Raw genomic sequence first — 12,150 nt, 5'->3', positions numbered from 1 at the left:
GAAAGCAAGTGGAGCAGGGGCTCAGGCGGCAGCAGCGACGTCCCTCGGCACATGGCTACCCCCCCCCCCCCCCGCTGGGCCTCAGTAAAATTGTCAAGCATTGACCGGGCCCCGGTGATAAAAGGGTTGGGGACCCCTGCTCTACAGGACGTATTGATTCCCTGTCCCTGCAGTTAACTCCCTAGAGGTTTCTTCCCCTTTCTTCTTTACATGTCATAACACTTGCCCCCCTACCTACAATAACATATTATTTGTTTCCAACAATGCATTGTTTTTAACATTGTTTTATTATCTTAATATTTTTATGTAGCAATACTTTTTTTATTTTTTCATGACACATATCGATTAACTTTTATAATTGATTGCAGTTTCTATAGATAGATTTATATTGGTCAATCGACCGAATAAACATACAAATGACATGTTTTTGGACAAAAGGATGTGGGGAAAACTGGGAGGGTGCAGAGGAGAGGGACGAGGGGGATCTGGGACCAAGCCCTAGTAGGAGAGGCAGAGGGGAATGTTCATCCTGCAGAAGAAGGGGTTGACAGCAGACAGGATGGTTCTCTTGAAGTATCTGAAAGGTTGTCACTTGGAGGAGGGCAGGGAAAGGTACCTGTTGGCAGCAGAGGAGAGGAACCACAGTCATGGGTTTAAACTCCATGCAGAATGGTACTGGCTAGATATCAAGGGTGGGTGGGGGGATTTCACAGTCTGAGTAGTTCAGCAGTAGGATGGGCTGCCTAAGGATGTGGGGAGCTCCCCCTCACTGGCCATCTTCAAGCAACGGCTGGACGGATCTTTCTCCTGGATGCTTGAGCCTGATCCTGCATTGAGCAGGAGGTGGGACTAGATGGCCTCCATGGCCCCTTCCCACTCTAGGATTCTAGGAGTCTAGTTCAGCAGTGGGATGGGCTTCCTCAGGAGGTGGGGAGCTCCCCCTCACTGGCCATCTTAAAGCAGCGGCTAGACAGATCCTTGTCCTGGATGCTTGAGGCTGGTCCTGTACTGAGCAGGGGGTGGGACTAGAGGGCCTCTATGGGTCCTTCCATAGAAAAAGAGCCTCTTGTGGTGCAGAGTGGTTAGTCAGCCGATATGCTGTCTGAAGCTCTGCCCATGAGGCTGGGAGTTCGATCCCAACAGCCGGCTCAAAAATGAGAACCCAGCTTGCTGGGGGGTAAACGGTAATGACTGGGGAAGGCACTGGCCAACCACCCCGTACTGAGTCTGCCATGAAAACGCTGGAGGGCGTCACCCCAAGAGTCAGACGTTCTATGATTCAGAGGTGGCAGCCCGAGAGAGTGCTTGGCAGTGTGCAGTGTGAGTGAGTGGCTCTTCTCTCACTTCCCTGTGACTCATTTCCCACTTTCTGATCTTCGAAACGAACCACAGGGCCACATGTGATGGACCACAGAACGGATCGACCCAATCTGCCTTTTCTGGGTATTAAGGGGATATTCTGAGAAGAAAGCTGCCTCACCAGGTGGAGACCCACCGGTCTCCCTTGGTTGCCATGCCCAGCAATTTCTTTCTTTCTCTCTCCTCCTTATGGAAACATGACACAATGCAACTTCTGTAACCTGCTGGAGAGAGAGTATGTGTGTGTGTGTGTGTGTGCAAAAGGCAAACATCTTTCTGTGGGTCAGCTCTGCAGCCCCATTTCTTCAACTCATCTTGGCGGACCCTGTCCTGGCATCACGACAGGTAAGCCTCCCTCCCCTGTCCTACTCAGGGAACCAGAAAGGGAACATGACTGGGAGCATCAAAACATTGCTCAATTTTGTTTAGAGTCCAGGGGTGCAAGCACCCCTGGACTCGAGTGCAAGCACCCTTCGTCAGATTCGACTTGCACTCGAAAGCTCACGCCTCGAATAAATCTTTGTTTGTCTTAAAGGTGCTCCTGGACTCTGATTTTATTGTGCTACTTCAGACCAACACGGCTACCCATTTGAATCAATTTTGTTTAGGTATTTGAGCCACAAGAGAGAATGCTTTGGAAGATCAATTGTGTTCAAATTTGGGCCAGTGTCTTTCTACTCCCTGTGCCTCAGTTTCTTTCTTTCTTTCTTTCTTTCTTTCTTTCTTTCTTTCTTTCTTTCTTTCTTTCTTTCTTTCTTTCTTTCTTTCTTTCTTTCTTTCTTTCTTTCTTTCTTTCTTTCTTTCTTTCTTTCTTTCTGATTGTGGCCCGGGAAGCTTCTTACTGCGCGGGGGGGGGGGGGGGAGAGGGAGCCGCGGCCCGGCACCAAGGCCTTCGCGGCCCGGCAAAGGGCCACGGCCCGTGGGTTGGGGACCACTGCTGCAGGCCACTTGGCTGCTTAACCTGTGCTGTTACCCAACCTAAACCATCTAGAGAGCCAGTTTGGTGTAGTGGTTAGGGGTGCGGACTTCTAACCTGGCATGCTGGGTTTGATCCTGCACTCCCCACATGCAGCCAGCTGGGTGACCTTAGGCTTGCCACGGCACTGATAAAACTGTTCTGACCGAGCAGTGATATCAGGGCTCTCTTAGCCTCACCTCCCTCACAGGGTGTCTGTTGTGGGGAGAGGAAAGGGAAGGCGACTGTAAGCCATTTTGAGACTCCTTCAGGTAGAGAAAAGCGGCATATAAGAACCAACTCTTCTTCCTGATAGCATGATAGCCCTCTTTAAGTATTTGAAAGGTTGTCACTTGGAGGAGGGCAGGATGCTGCTTCTGCTGGCTGCAGAGGAAAGGACACGCAGTAATGGGTTTAAACTTCAAGTACAACGATATAGGCTAGATATCAGGAAAAAGTTTTTCACAGTCAGAGTAGTTCAGCAGTGGAATAGGCTGCCTAAGGAGGTGGTGAGCTCCCCCTCACTGGAAATCTTCAAGCAAAGGTTGGATACACACTTTTCTTGGATGCTTTAGGATGCTTAGGGCTGATCCTGCGTTGAGCAGGGGGTTGGACTAGATGGCCTGTATGGCCCCTTCCAACTCTATGATTCTATGATTCTATGATTCTATGATTCCTCTTCAGTAATCTCAGGGCTCTCTCAGCCTCCCTCCCTCACCGGGTGTCTGTTGTGGGGACAGCAGAGGGAAGGAGATTGGAAGCCGCTTTGAGCCTCCTTCGGGTAGAGAAAAGTGGCATATAAGAACCAACTCTTCTTCTTCAGTAATCTCAGGGCTCTCTCAGCCTCCTCTCCCTCACAGGCTGTGTGTTGTGGGGAGAGAAAAAAGAAGGAGATTGTAAGCCGCTTTGAGACTACCTTGGGGAGATAAAAGCGGCATCTAAGAACCAACTCTTCTTCTTCTTCAGTAATCTCAGGGCTCTCTCAGCCTCCCCTCCCTCACAGGGTGTCTGTTGTGGGGAGAGGAAAGGGAAGGTGAATGTAAGCTGCTTTGAGACTCCCTTGGGCAGAGAAAAGCGGCATCTAAGAACCAACTCTTCTTCTCCTCCTCCTCCTCACAAGGTGTATCTCCCAAATCACCACTCTAGAGTTTCCAGCCATGTGGGGAATCAGCCCTTCCTCCAGAGGAAACTATGTAGTGTGGAGATGACCTGTCACCCCAGGAGATTTCCAGGGTCGTCTGATGGTTGGCCATCCCAGATACCACTCACCCCAAGGATCCTCCTAACCAAAGTGCAGGCACAGAAGGCCCCTGCCATCTCGTGGCTGCTTACCATATAAAAACAGAATACCATAAAACTCCCCTTAAAACATTAAAACCAATACAGTAAAATACCAAATATCAATAATCTCAAGATGGCGGTATAACTAACAGCCCAGAGACCCAACGCTGATGTTCCAGCCAAGCCGATGACATGGCTCCAAAAAGATGTAACACGATGGTTCTAAACCTCAGTACTAACCAGCAGCTTCAATGTAGGGTGGGACTGTCAGATCATAACTCCATTCATCCCCCCCCCCCCCGTCATCAACCAAATGCCTGGCAGAAGAGCTCTGTCTTGCAGGCCCTGCAGAACCCAGAGAGTTCCAGCAGGGCCCTCAGTTCTTCTGGGAGCTTATTCAACTAGGTAGGGACCAAAGCCGAAAAGACCCTGGCCCTGGCCCTGGCCCTGGCCCTGGCCCTGGCCCTGGCCCTGGCCCTGGCCCTGGCCCTGGCCCTGGCCCTGGCCCTGGCCCTGGTTGAGGCCAGGCGGATGTCCTGAGGGCACAGGACAGGCAGCAGATTCATACCCACAGAGCGAAGAGCCCTGCGGGAGCATAGGTAGATAAGCGGTCCCTCAGATAGGTAGGATCCAGGCCGTGTATAGCCTTAAAGGTCAAAACCAAGACCTTGAACTTGATCTGAAAGCAAACCAGTTAGCAATGTAGCTGCTGCAGTACAGGCTAGAAATTGACCCAGAAATTGCAACTGGTACAAAATGTGGCGGGTTGGATGCGGATCCAATCAGGCAACTCTGAGGGCCATTTCGCACAGAGCTCAAAGTTGCTATTTGGTTGCCGTTTGTGAAAGCGCTACTTCAAGTAGCGAAATGTAACTAGCCGTGCCCGTAACGCACAGCTGCGGTTTTTGCGGAATTTGGCACTTTCACTTCTCGCCACTTTCGTAACCCACAGGCTTCCGGTTCTCCGTCTTATCGCTACAAAGGAGGTCCCTTTTTAGCGCTTCTGGCCTCCCGTGCCCGTCAATCAAACTGCAGGCACACCTTTGACCTCGACCCTGAAGCCGAACTTGTCGGGGTTCCCTTTTTTTTTAAAAAACCCAGGAAACCCCGTAGCAACGCGTTATCGTCCAATCATTGGCGCCCTTGGAACGTGTTTTCTATTGTTTTCTAGGAACCAGATGCATTGACATGTTTGATTGGTTAATCCCCGCCCACAGTACACGCCCACAGGTTACCTGCTTATATGCACCTGGGCAGACACGCGGTCGGCCTCACTCTTTTGTTTGCGTAGCCTACTGCCCGCAGCACAGGTCAACGTTGCAATGGAGAGGCTTATTTTTCAATTGCTGGCTTACATGCTCGCGGTGGTCCAGCGCATGAATATCGCCTTGTCGCGTCGGACGTCTGCTATCGCGGAGTACCGAGAACGGGTGGCCGGAACGCTGACCAGCAGCAGAAGACGTTCTGTAAGGGTAACCATGGCGGCCAAGAAACGCTGGCAAGCTCTGGCAGAGGTCCGGTTCCCCAGACAGTTCTGGGTGGACGAACGATCCTCTGACTGGTGGGAGAATTTTGTGTGGACTCGCTGGGATGATGACCACTGGATTGCCAACTTCAGGATGTCGAGGGGGACATTTTTTGAACTCGTGGAGGCTCTACGTGGACGCATGGAGAGGCAAGTCACTGGCATGCGGCGCCCCGTTCCAGTTGAAAAAAGGGTGGCTGCCGCATTGTGGTACTTGGCCACCCCTCAGTACTTCCGGACAGTAGCCCAGCAATTCGGACTCGGAGTCACTACGGTTGGCGATATCCTTAAGGAGTTCTGCCTCGCCATGGAGGCGGAATTGTTCAGCAAAGTCGTGTGCCTCGGAGACCGGCTTGGAGCGGTGAGTGTCATTCTATCCCCTTTGCCCTTTAAATTTTTTTTCTTGTTTGACAGGTCAGCAACGAAGACGCGATACACCCCACGCTGACATGCCATGGCTTATATTCTTTTCTTTCCCTTATTCCAGAGTATGGACGGGTTTGCCAGGCTTGGATTCCCGCATTGTTTTGCGGCCGTCGATGGAAGCCACATCCCTATCCGTGCCCCCGGGGGAAGCATAAAAGAGTACGGGAACAGGAAGGACTTTTGCTCTGTTCTCCTGCAAGGAACAGTGGACTTCTCCGGCCGGTTTATCGATGCCGAGGTGGGGTGGAGTGGCAGGAGGCATGATGCCCTTGTTTTCAGGGAATCCAACCTCAGGAAAGCCATGGACGAAGGGGTCTTTGTTCCAGGAAACCCCACCGCCACCATTGAGGGCGTGCGTGTGCCGGCGTTGGTCCTCGGGGACGGAGCCTACCCATTACGACGCTGGCTCATGACTCCCTACAAGCGGCCAAGGACGGACGTGCAGAGCCACTACAACCTCAGTCACTCCCGGGCAAGGAATGTAGTGGAGCGTGCCTTTGGACGTTTGAAGTCACGGTTCCGTTGTTTAATGTCACGACTCCATGTACATATTGACAATGTGACTCCGCTGATAATCGCATGTGTGATTTTGCACAACATATGCGAGGACAAGGGACATAACATCCCCTTCCCTGAGGACGAACCTGAACCTGTAGTCCTTCAGGATACACAGGACATCCCTGAAGCAAGGAGAAAAAGGATATATGCTGAGGGGTGCAAGGTTCGGGACGCCATAGCCACCCACATCTACAGAAACAGGAGGCGTGTTTAATTGTTTTTCCTACTCTGTTGTTGAATAAAGTTTTGTGTTCTTTGTTTAACCTTGTCTTGTGCGGTTTGTGTACTTTGCCAGCAAAAAAACGGGGATTCTCTGGTCCAAAAGCACTTTGACAGCCCTAAATGCTAACTCCCCACTGAAATTGACAAACACAATACGGAAGCGCTGAATGGGGAAAGTTCGGGGAGGCGGGTAGCCAGGAAGTATTGGCGACCCCTGTCAAACCGGAGGATCAATCCACTCATGTTCCAAGGAATAATTTTATTGGTGGGCAGCTTTGATACATTTAAAAAACGGGGTGGTCGATCGGAGCAACGCACGTTCGTTCCCTAACCGTCATTCCGAAGATGCCGAAGCCACGGAAGGGCTCCTTCTGGCAGCGCGCCGAGGCTGAGGCACTTCTGGAGCTTGTGCTACAATCAAAAAGTGTTGGCCGCCTAATGGCCAGCACCCATTGCCACACCAAGGGTGCCTACCTGGTGTTGGCTTCAAAGCTGAGGGAGAGGGGCTACGTCCGGACCTGGGAGCAGGTCCGGACAAAATTCAAGCGCCTTAAGCTGGACTTCCTAAACAGTCTGGAACAGTGGGGGGGGATCCCGCAGCCAAGTGGGAGGACGGTCTTCCACGACCAGATGGTTAAAATATGGGAGAAGGCTGGGAAGCCCCCCCTGGACATGAGGAGGCATATGGGTGAGTGCTGCCCTCGTTGTGTTTTGCCCTTAAACATGCATGGAATGACTAGCTGCCTCTTTCCCCTACTGTCCCCAATGAAATTCGAGAAAGTATTTAGATGCTGTCAACCCCCTCAGACTTAGCCAGCCAGTACTGTAGAACCACTTTGGTTATGCGCTTAGACTCTAACTGTGGTGTGTCCACCAGCTGTGTTTCATCTCTGTTTTGTGTGCTTTTAATTATGATTTGTCTTTTTCTTTGCCCAGCCACACAATCACCATCCAAGCTGGCAACAGCACCTGAGCGTGAGGAGGGGGAGGAAGAGGGACCTTCCACCTCGGGACAGGCTGCAGGTGAGAGTTTTATGTCTGTGAGGGAGACCCATGTGTGTGTACCCACACGGAGCCATATGGGAGCCTGATGTGATGCTTCCTTTTGGACTGTGATCAAATTCTTTGTTTGATTTCTATAGCTGAAACTGTGGAGGCAAGGCTGCGTGCCATGGAGGCCAGAGTTACTTCCCTGGAGGCTCAAGTGGCAGAGCTGAAAGGGGAGATTGAGCAGCACAGGCAACAGAGGGAGGCGGAAGAACGTAGGTTATGTTCCCCACTGCCCAACTCATCTCACACTGTGGCTAAGGCCACTTAAAAGTGTATGCATGTAAACTAAAGAAATTTGAAAATATGTGTGGTACTAATGTGTACTTTTTCTCCCTCCCCACAGTTAAGAAGAAGGAGGACGAAGAGCTCTTCCGGCGCAAAGTTAGGGGGACCGTGGGACGGCTGTGCAGGAGAGTGAGGGCGATGGAAGGGGCTGGGGAGGGGAGCGGTGGGACCTGAGTTTTGTTTCCTGTTTGTGTTTTGGGGTAGGGGTTGGGGGGGGGGCTCCAAGTTTCATTCCCTAATGTTTTTCCCCTGTTAAATGTATACCTTTGTTAAAAAAAATAGGTTTTCCAGGGGGGTGGGGGGTGGTGGTGCTGGTGGGGCTCCAAGTTTCATTCCCTAATGTTTTTCCCCTGTTAAAATGTTGTTTAAAATAAAATGTTATTGCAAATTTTATAACAAGACTCCAGTGTGACTTCTTAAACTCGCACATATTTAACCCCACACCACACTCCTAAAACTCCTTGAACTAACACCCCTCCAACCTCCAACCCACACAGCAGTACCACAATATACACAATCACTAGAGAGGCCGCTTTCAGCCTTGCAGATTCTACAGTAGGGTACACAGAGACAGAGTCAAAAATATAAACTTTATTCAACAAACAACAAAACACAGATAACATGAAATAGAAAAAGTGGGCAAAACTAGGAGGGGGAGTACTTGTCTGCTGGTTTAATTTTTCTCTTTCCGAGAATAGTCCTCCTTCTTGTTTGGGTGGAGGCATTCTGAGAGGGAGTTGGTGGGGTGGGTGCTGGAAGTGGTGGTGTTGGTGTGGGTGGTGGTGGGGGGGCGATTTGTGGAGGGTAGGCCCTTTCCATGACCGCTACAGCCCTCTCCATGAGTCTCCTTATCAGTCGCACCTCCTCCACGCCTTCGCGTAGGATTTGGTTTGTCTCTCTAAGGACTGCCCTCAATTTTCTCCCCTCCTGGGCAATGAGTGTGAGCATGGCTTGGTCAGCGGCCGCGGCACGCCGTGACTCCTCATAGCAGTGCTCAAGGAGCCTCTCTCCCACGCTTGTCAAGACGGAGACGCGCCTCAGCCTGCCGCGTTCCCTCGTAAGCCTCTCCTCTGCTGGGAGCGCACCTCTAGGTGGTGGGCTGCCTGGAGGCAGGGGTGGTTCCTCCTCCTCATCTGAAAGAACCTCTGTTGGCAAAAAATGAGAAACAAAACTGTTAGTAACATCAAAAAAGTCAAAACACACCATGGTGGACATGGTGTTCTTTTTTGTCCCCGTGTTTTCCTGCCAAGAATTTAAACAATCCCCGGCGAGCACATGGCTATTGTTTGTTTGCCCATGTTGTGCTTTTACTTTTGCCTACTTTCACAGCAGGACTCTCAACAATTAAAAGGGAGCACATGGTTAGTGCCTAGCGACATTGTCCTGCAGCTATGGCTCGAAAGGAACAGGTCATGCACGCTCACCATCTTGAATCTGTATCCGCCTGCGCCGGGCAGGAGGTCCAAGCACCCCAGGCTGTTCCTCCTCCTGTGTTCCGGGTATGAAATCTGCAAAAAAAGGAAAAAAAACAGATCTAGGACCAAAGGGTGGCAAAGCCAGCTTCAAAGCCTACACCAGCAACGCAGAGGGACTCTCTTCTTTCTCTTAGCAGTGCTGCTGCCCTGCACAAACAGAAAAGCACAAAGCAGTTAAAACAGCCCCCCCCCTATTTTTACTAATACTTACCAATGTTAGTTGATGCCCCCGAATCACTATCCACGTCAGGTGCTGCTGGAGACTCTAGGGGCCCCGTCCCTGGCAACTGTGTCTCTGTGGACAAGAGCAGAAAATAGTGAAAAATGAGCAAGCATACACCATGAACCACAAAGCAAGCTCCCAAAGTAGTGAGCCAAAGTACTGCAGAAGGCCTATGGGCGAGGCATGCAGCAAATATTTTGGGGCTGTGGGTTAAACATGACCGTTTAAAATACTAACCACATCAAGCACTCCACAGCCAACCATCTTATTAAATCTTTTAAAAATTAAAATTAAATTATAACATTAAAACCGTTTCAAATAGTAACCACAGCAAGCACTCCACAGCCTACCTTCTTTTAAAATCTTTTAAAAATTAAATTATAAAATTATAAAATTAAAACCGTTTCAAATAGTAACCACAGCAAGCACTCCACAGCCTACCATCTTATGCGTTGCAACGAACACACGAGAAAACGATGCCCAAACGTCAGAACACACATTTGCTCAAAAGGAAATATAAAATAAAAAGAAAATCACTTACCGGAGGCAAGGGGCGTTTGCTCAGGAGCCTCCTCTGGCTCCCCAGGAGCGATGGCGATCAGGTCCAGCGTTACCGATTCCGCGGCTCGTTGCTGGACGGGGGGTGGAGGGCGAAAGCTGGACGAGGTTCCCTCGCCGGGATCCTCCTCAGCGGGTGGTTCCTCGACCGGGGCAGCCGGCTTCCGAACCACCTTAAGGCTCCGGCCGACGCGCTTCGGCCTGCCGGATCCTTCCCCGTCCCCGTACAGCTGGCGCTGCTCCTCGAAGTAGGGGCAGGTAACCTTTTCGTTGCCGGAACCCTTATTATGGTTCACGGCACGCATGTACTCTGCCCTCATTGTCTTGGTCTTCGACCGGCATTCAAGGCCGGTCCTGTTGTGGCCCAGGGCGCGCATCTTAATAGCCACTTGTTCAAAAACCTCCCTATTCCTGTGGGAGGACTGGAACGCGTCCTGGATTTTCTCCTCCGAGAAAATCCCGATCAGGTCCCTGATCTCCGCGTCCCTCCAAGTTGGGCCACGGCCGGTTGCAGGGACGGACGAGGCTTGAGAAGACGATTCCATGTTGCTTTCGCTAGTAGCTGAGCAAAATGGTGGTGGGAGGTGCAGGGTGCAACGGATCATATACCTTCCCGCACACAAAGACAAAGGGACTAGCCGGCTCCTGATTGGTGGAGGGCAGCAGGGGACACGCACATTGGCCACATCAGGTCACATGTCACGTTCAAAACTCCTCGCGCGGGAACAGGATCTGCTCCTAATGGCCAGATTGGCGCCCTTGTTGTTTGACTTAACGCATGCGCGTATTCGTTTACACGCGAGAAGAGCAGTTTGAACATGCAGCGGGAGCCATTTTAGGAAAATGTCCGCCATTACACAAACGCATGCCGGTGTTCAACCGAGAGCAAGTGCGGCAGTACTCGGCAGTTCCCCAATAATATTCACCAGCCACAGCATAAATCAACCAAACATGACATGTTACTGGCGTACGTTCGTTGGCACGCTCAGAGGAATGTTTTTTAAAATGAACGGGGGACGGCGACTCCGCTTGCCGGAGGTCTAGCCGCCAATGGAAGGGGTTGTCCGCACCCAAGCACAAGCACGCACCGGGAACCACACAAAGACCCACTACACATAAGCCGCCCCTCATGATATCACCTCGAATCATGTCTATTGAACCCCTGTAAGCTAAGCAGGAGACTGCGAGCGGCGACCGTTCGTTGGCACGCTCAGAGGAAAATTTTTTAAAATGAACGGGGGACGGCAACTCCGCTTGCCGGAGGTCTAGCCGCCAATGGAAGGGGTTGTCCGCACCCAAGCACAAGCACGCACCGGGAACCACACAAAGACCCACTACACATAAGCCGCCCCTCATGATATCACCACGAATCATGTCTATTGAACCCCTCTAAGCTAAGCAGGAGACTGCGAGCGGCGAACGTTCGTTGGCACGCTCAGAGGAAAATTTTTTAAAATGCTCCCTGTACGTTGACTCCGCTAGGACTGGCCGATGGTAGACGGGGTTTTAAGCTTTGGGCAAATTTTGGGAACGTGACGGTGTGTGCCACTGTGCTTGTGAAAAACTCTTGTGGTGTCCGGGCAGAATTTCCGAAAGTGATCGTGCTTGAAAGCCAGTCGCTGTCCCGTTGCCTCGTAGATCCCCGCTCGCTCGGAGAAAAAAAAAATGGCGAACAGTTCGCCGGAAGTTTGGAGGACAGGCTCGGGAGGAGGGACTTTGAAGAACCCGCAACAATGGTAACGCACAGGTCTTTAGCGCTAGTGTTGCAGATTGGTTGCAGGAGTGTATCGCTATCCGGAGGGTGAATCCAGTTTTCTGGATTCCCCTAGAAGCGCTACAACGAAGCGCTTTTGGCGGTTCGGTTTCAGGATTGTTGCAGATTGTTTACGACGTCGTGCGTTATGGCAATTTAGTAGCGTTTTCAATCAGCTACCATTGTGCTATTTTTAAGCCGTGGGAAATGCCCCTGAGATTGACTTTATTCACTCATCTTATGACATCATAGCTCTGCAAGAGACTTGGACTGGGGCTGATCTAGAACTCGATGGTTATAATTCTTTTAAACTAGAGGCAGCCCCAGGTCTTGGTTCTGGGAGGCTAAAAGGAGGTCTGGGCATTCTGGTTTCCACCCAATTGAGAGCTGTATGAATTGCACTGGATCCTCTTTTACGTTTGGCTATGGCTATTCTGATTTGTTGGGATTCAGCGGAAATTCTGTTTTTCACTGTCTACC

The 12,150-nt window shown here is 51.0% G+C and overlaps 1 protein-coding gene across 1 annotated transcript; it reads right to left on the bottom strand.

Annotated features, from left to right (window-relative positions):
- Positions 1–7,881: 7,881 nt before the first annotated feature.
- LOC143834772 (uncharacterized) lies at positions 7,882–11,942 on the bottom strand. The gene is made up of 4 exons (XM_077331522.1): positions 9,901–11,942; positions 9,348–9,431; positions 9,086–9,169; positions 7,882–8,806 (listed from the first exon to the last, which is right to left on the bottom strand). The coding sequence occupies exons 1-4, from the start codon at positions 10,520–10,522 to the stop codon at positions 8,307–8,309; spliced, it is 1,290 nt and encodes a 429-aa protein (XP_077187637.1). The 5' UTR covers positions 10,523–11,942; the 3' UTR covers positions 7,882–8,306.
- Positions 11,943–12,150: the final 208 nt, after the last annotated feature.

This window comes from Paroedura picta, chromosome 4, assembly GCF_049243985.1.
Source record: "Paroedura picta isolate Pp20150507F chromosome 4, Ppicta_v3.0, whole genome shotgun sequence".
Lineage (NCBI taxonomy): Eukaryota > Metazoa > Chordata > Lepidosauria > Squamata > Gekkonidae > Paroedura > Paroedura picta.
The sequence above is the reverse complement of the archived record's forward strand: the minus strand, read 5'-3'. Positions and strand labels throughout refer to the sequence as shown.

What these genes read in the sequence shown, in the direction of transcription:
- LOC143834772 (XM_077331522.1), bottom strand. Translation starts at nt 10,522, where the DNA reads ATGATCCGTTGCACCCTGCACCTCCCACCACCATTTTGCTCAGCTACT. An exon ending in GCAAACGCCCCTTGCCTCCG is followed by an intron (nt 9,432 to 9,900) that starts GTAAGTGATTTT and finishes TCTTGTCCACAG; the next exon opens with AGACACAGTTGCCAGGGACG. An exon ending in GGGGGCATCAACTAACATTG is followed by an intron (nt 9,170 to 9,347) that starts GTAAGTATTAGT and finishes CTTTTTTTGCAG; the next exon opens with ATTTCATACCCGGAACACAG.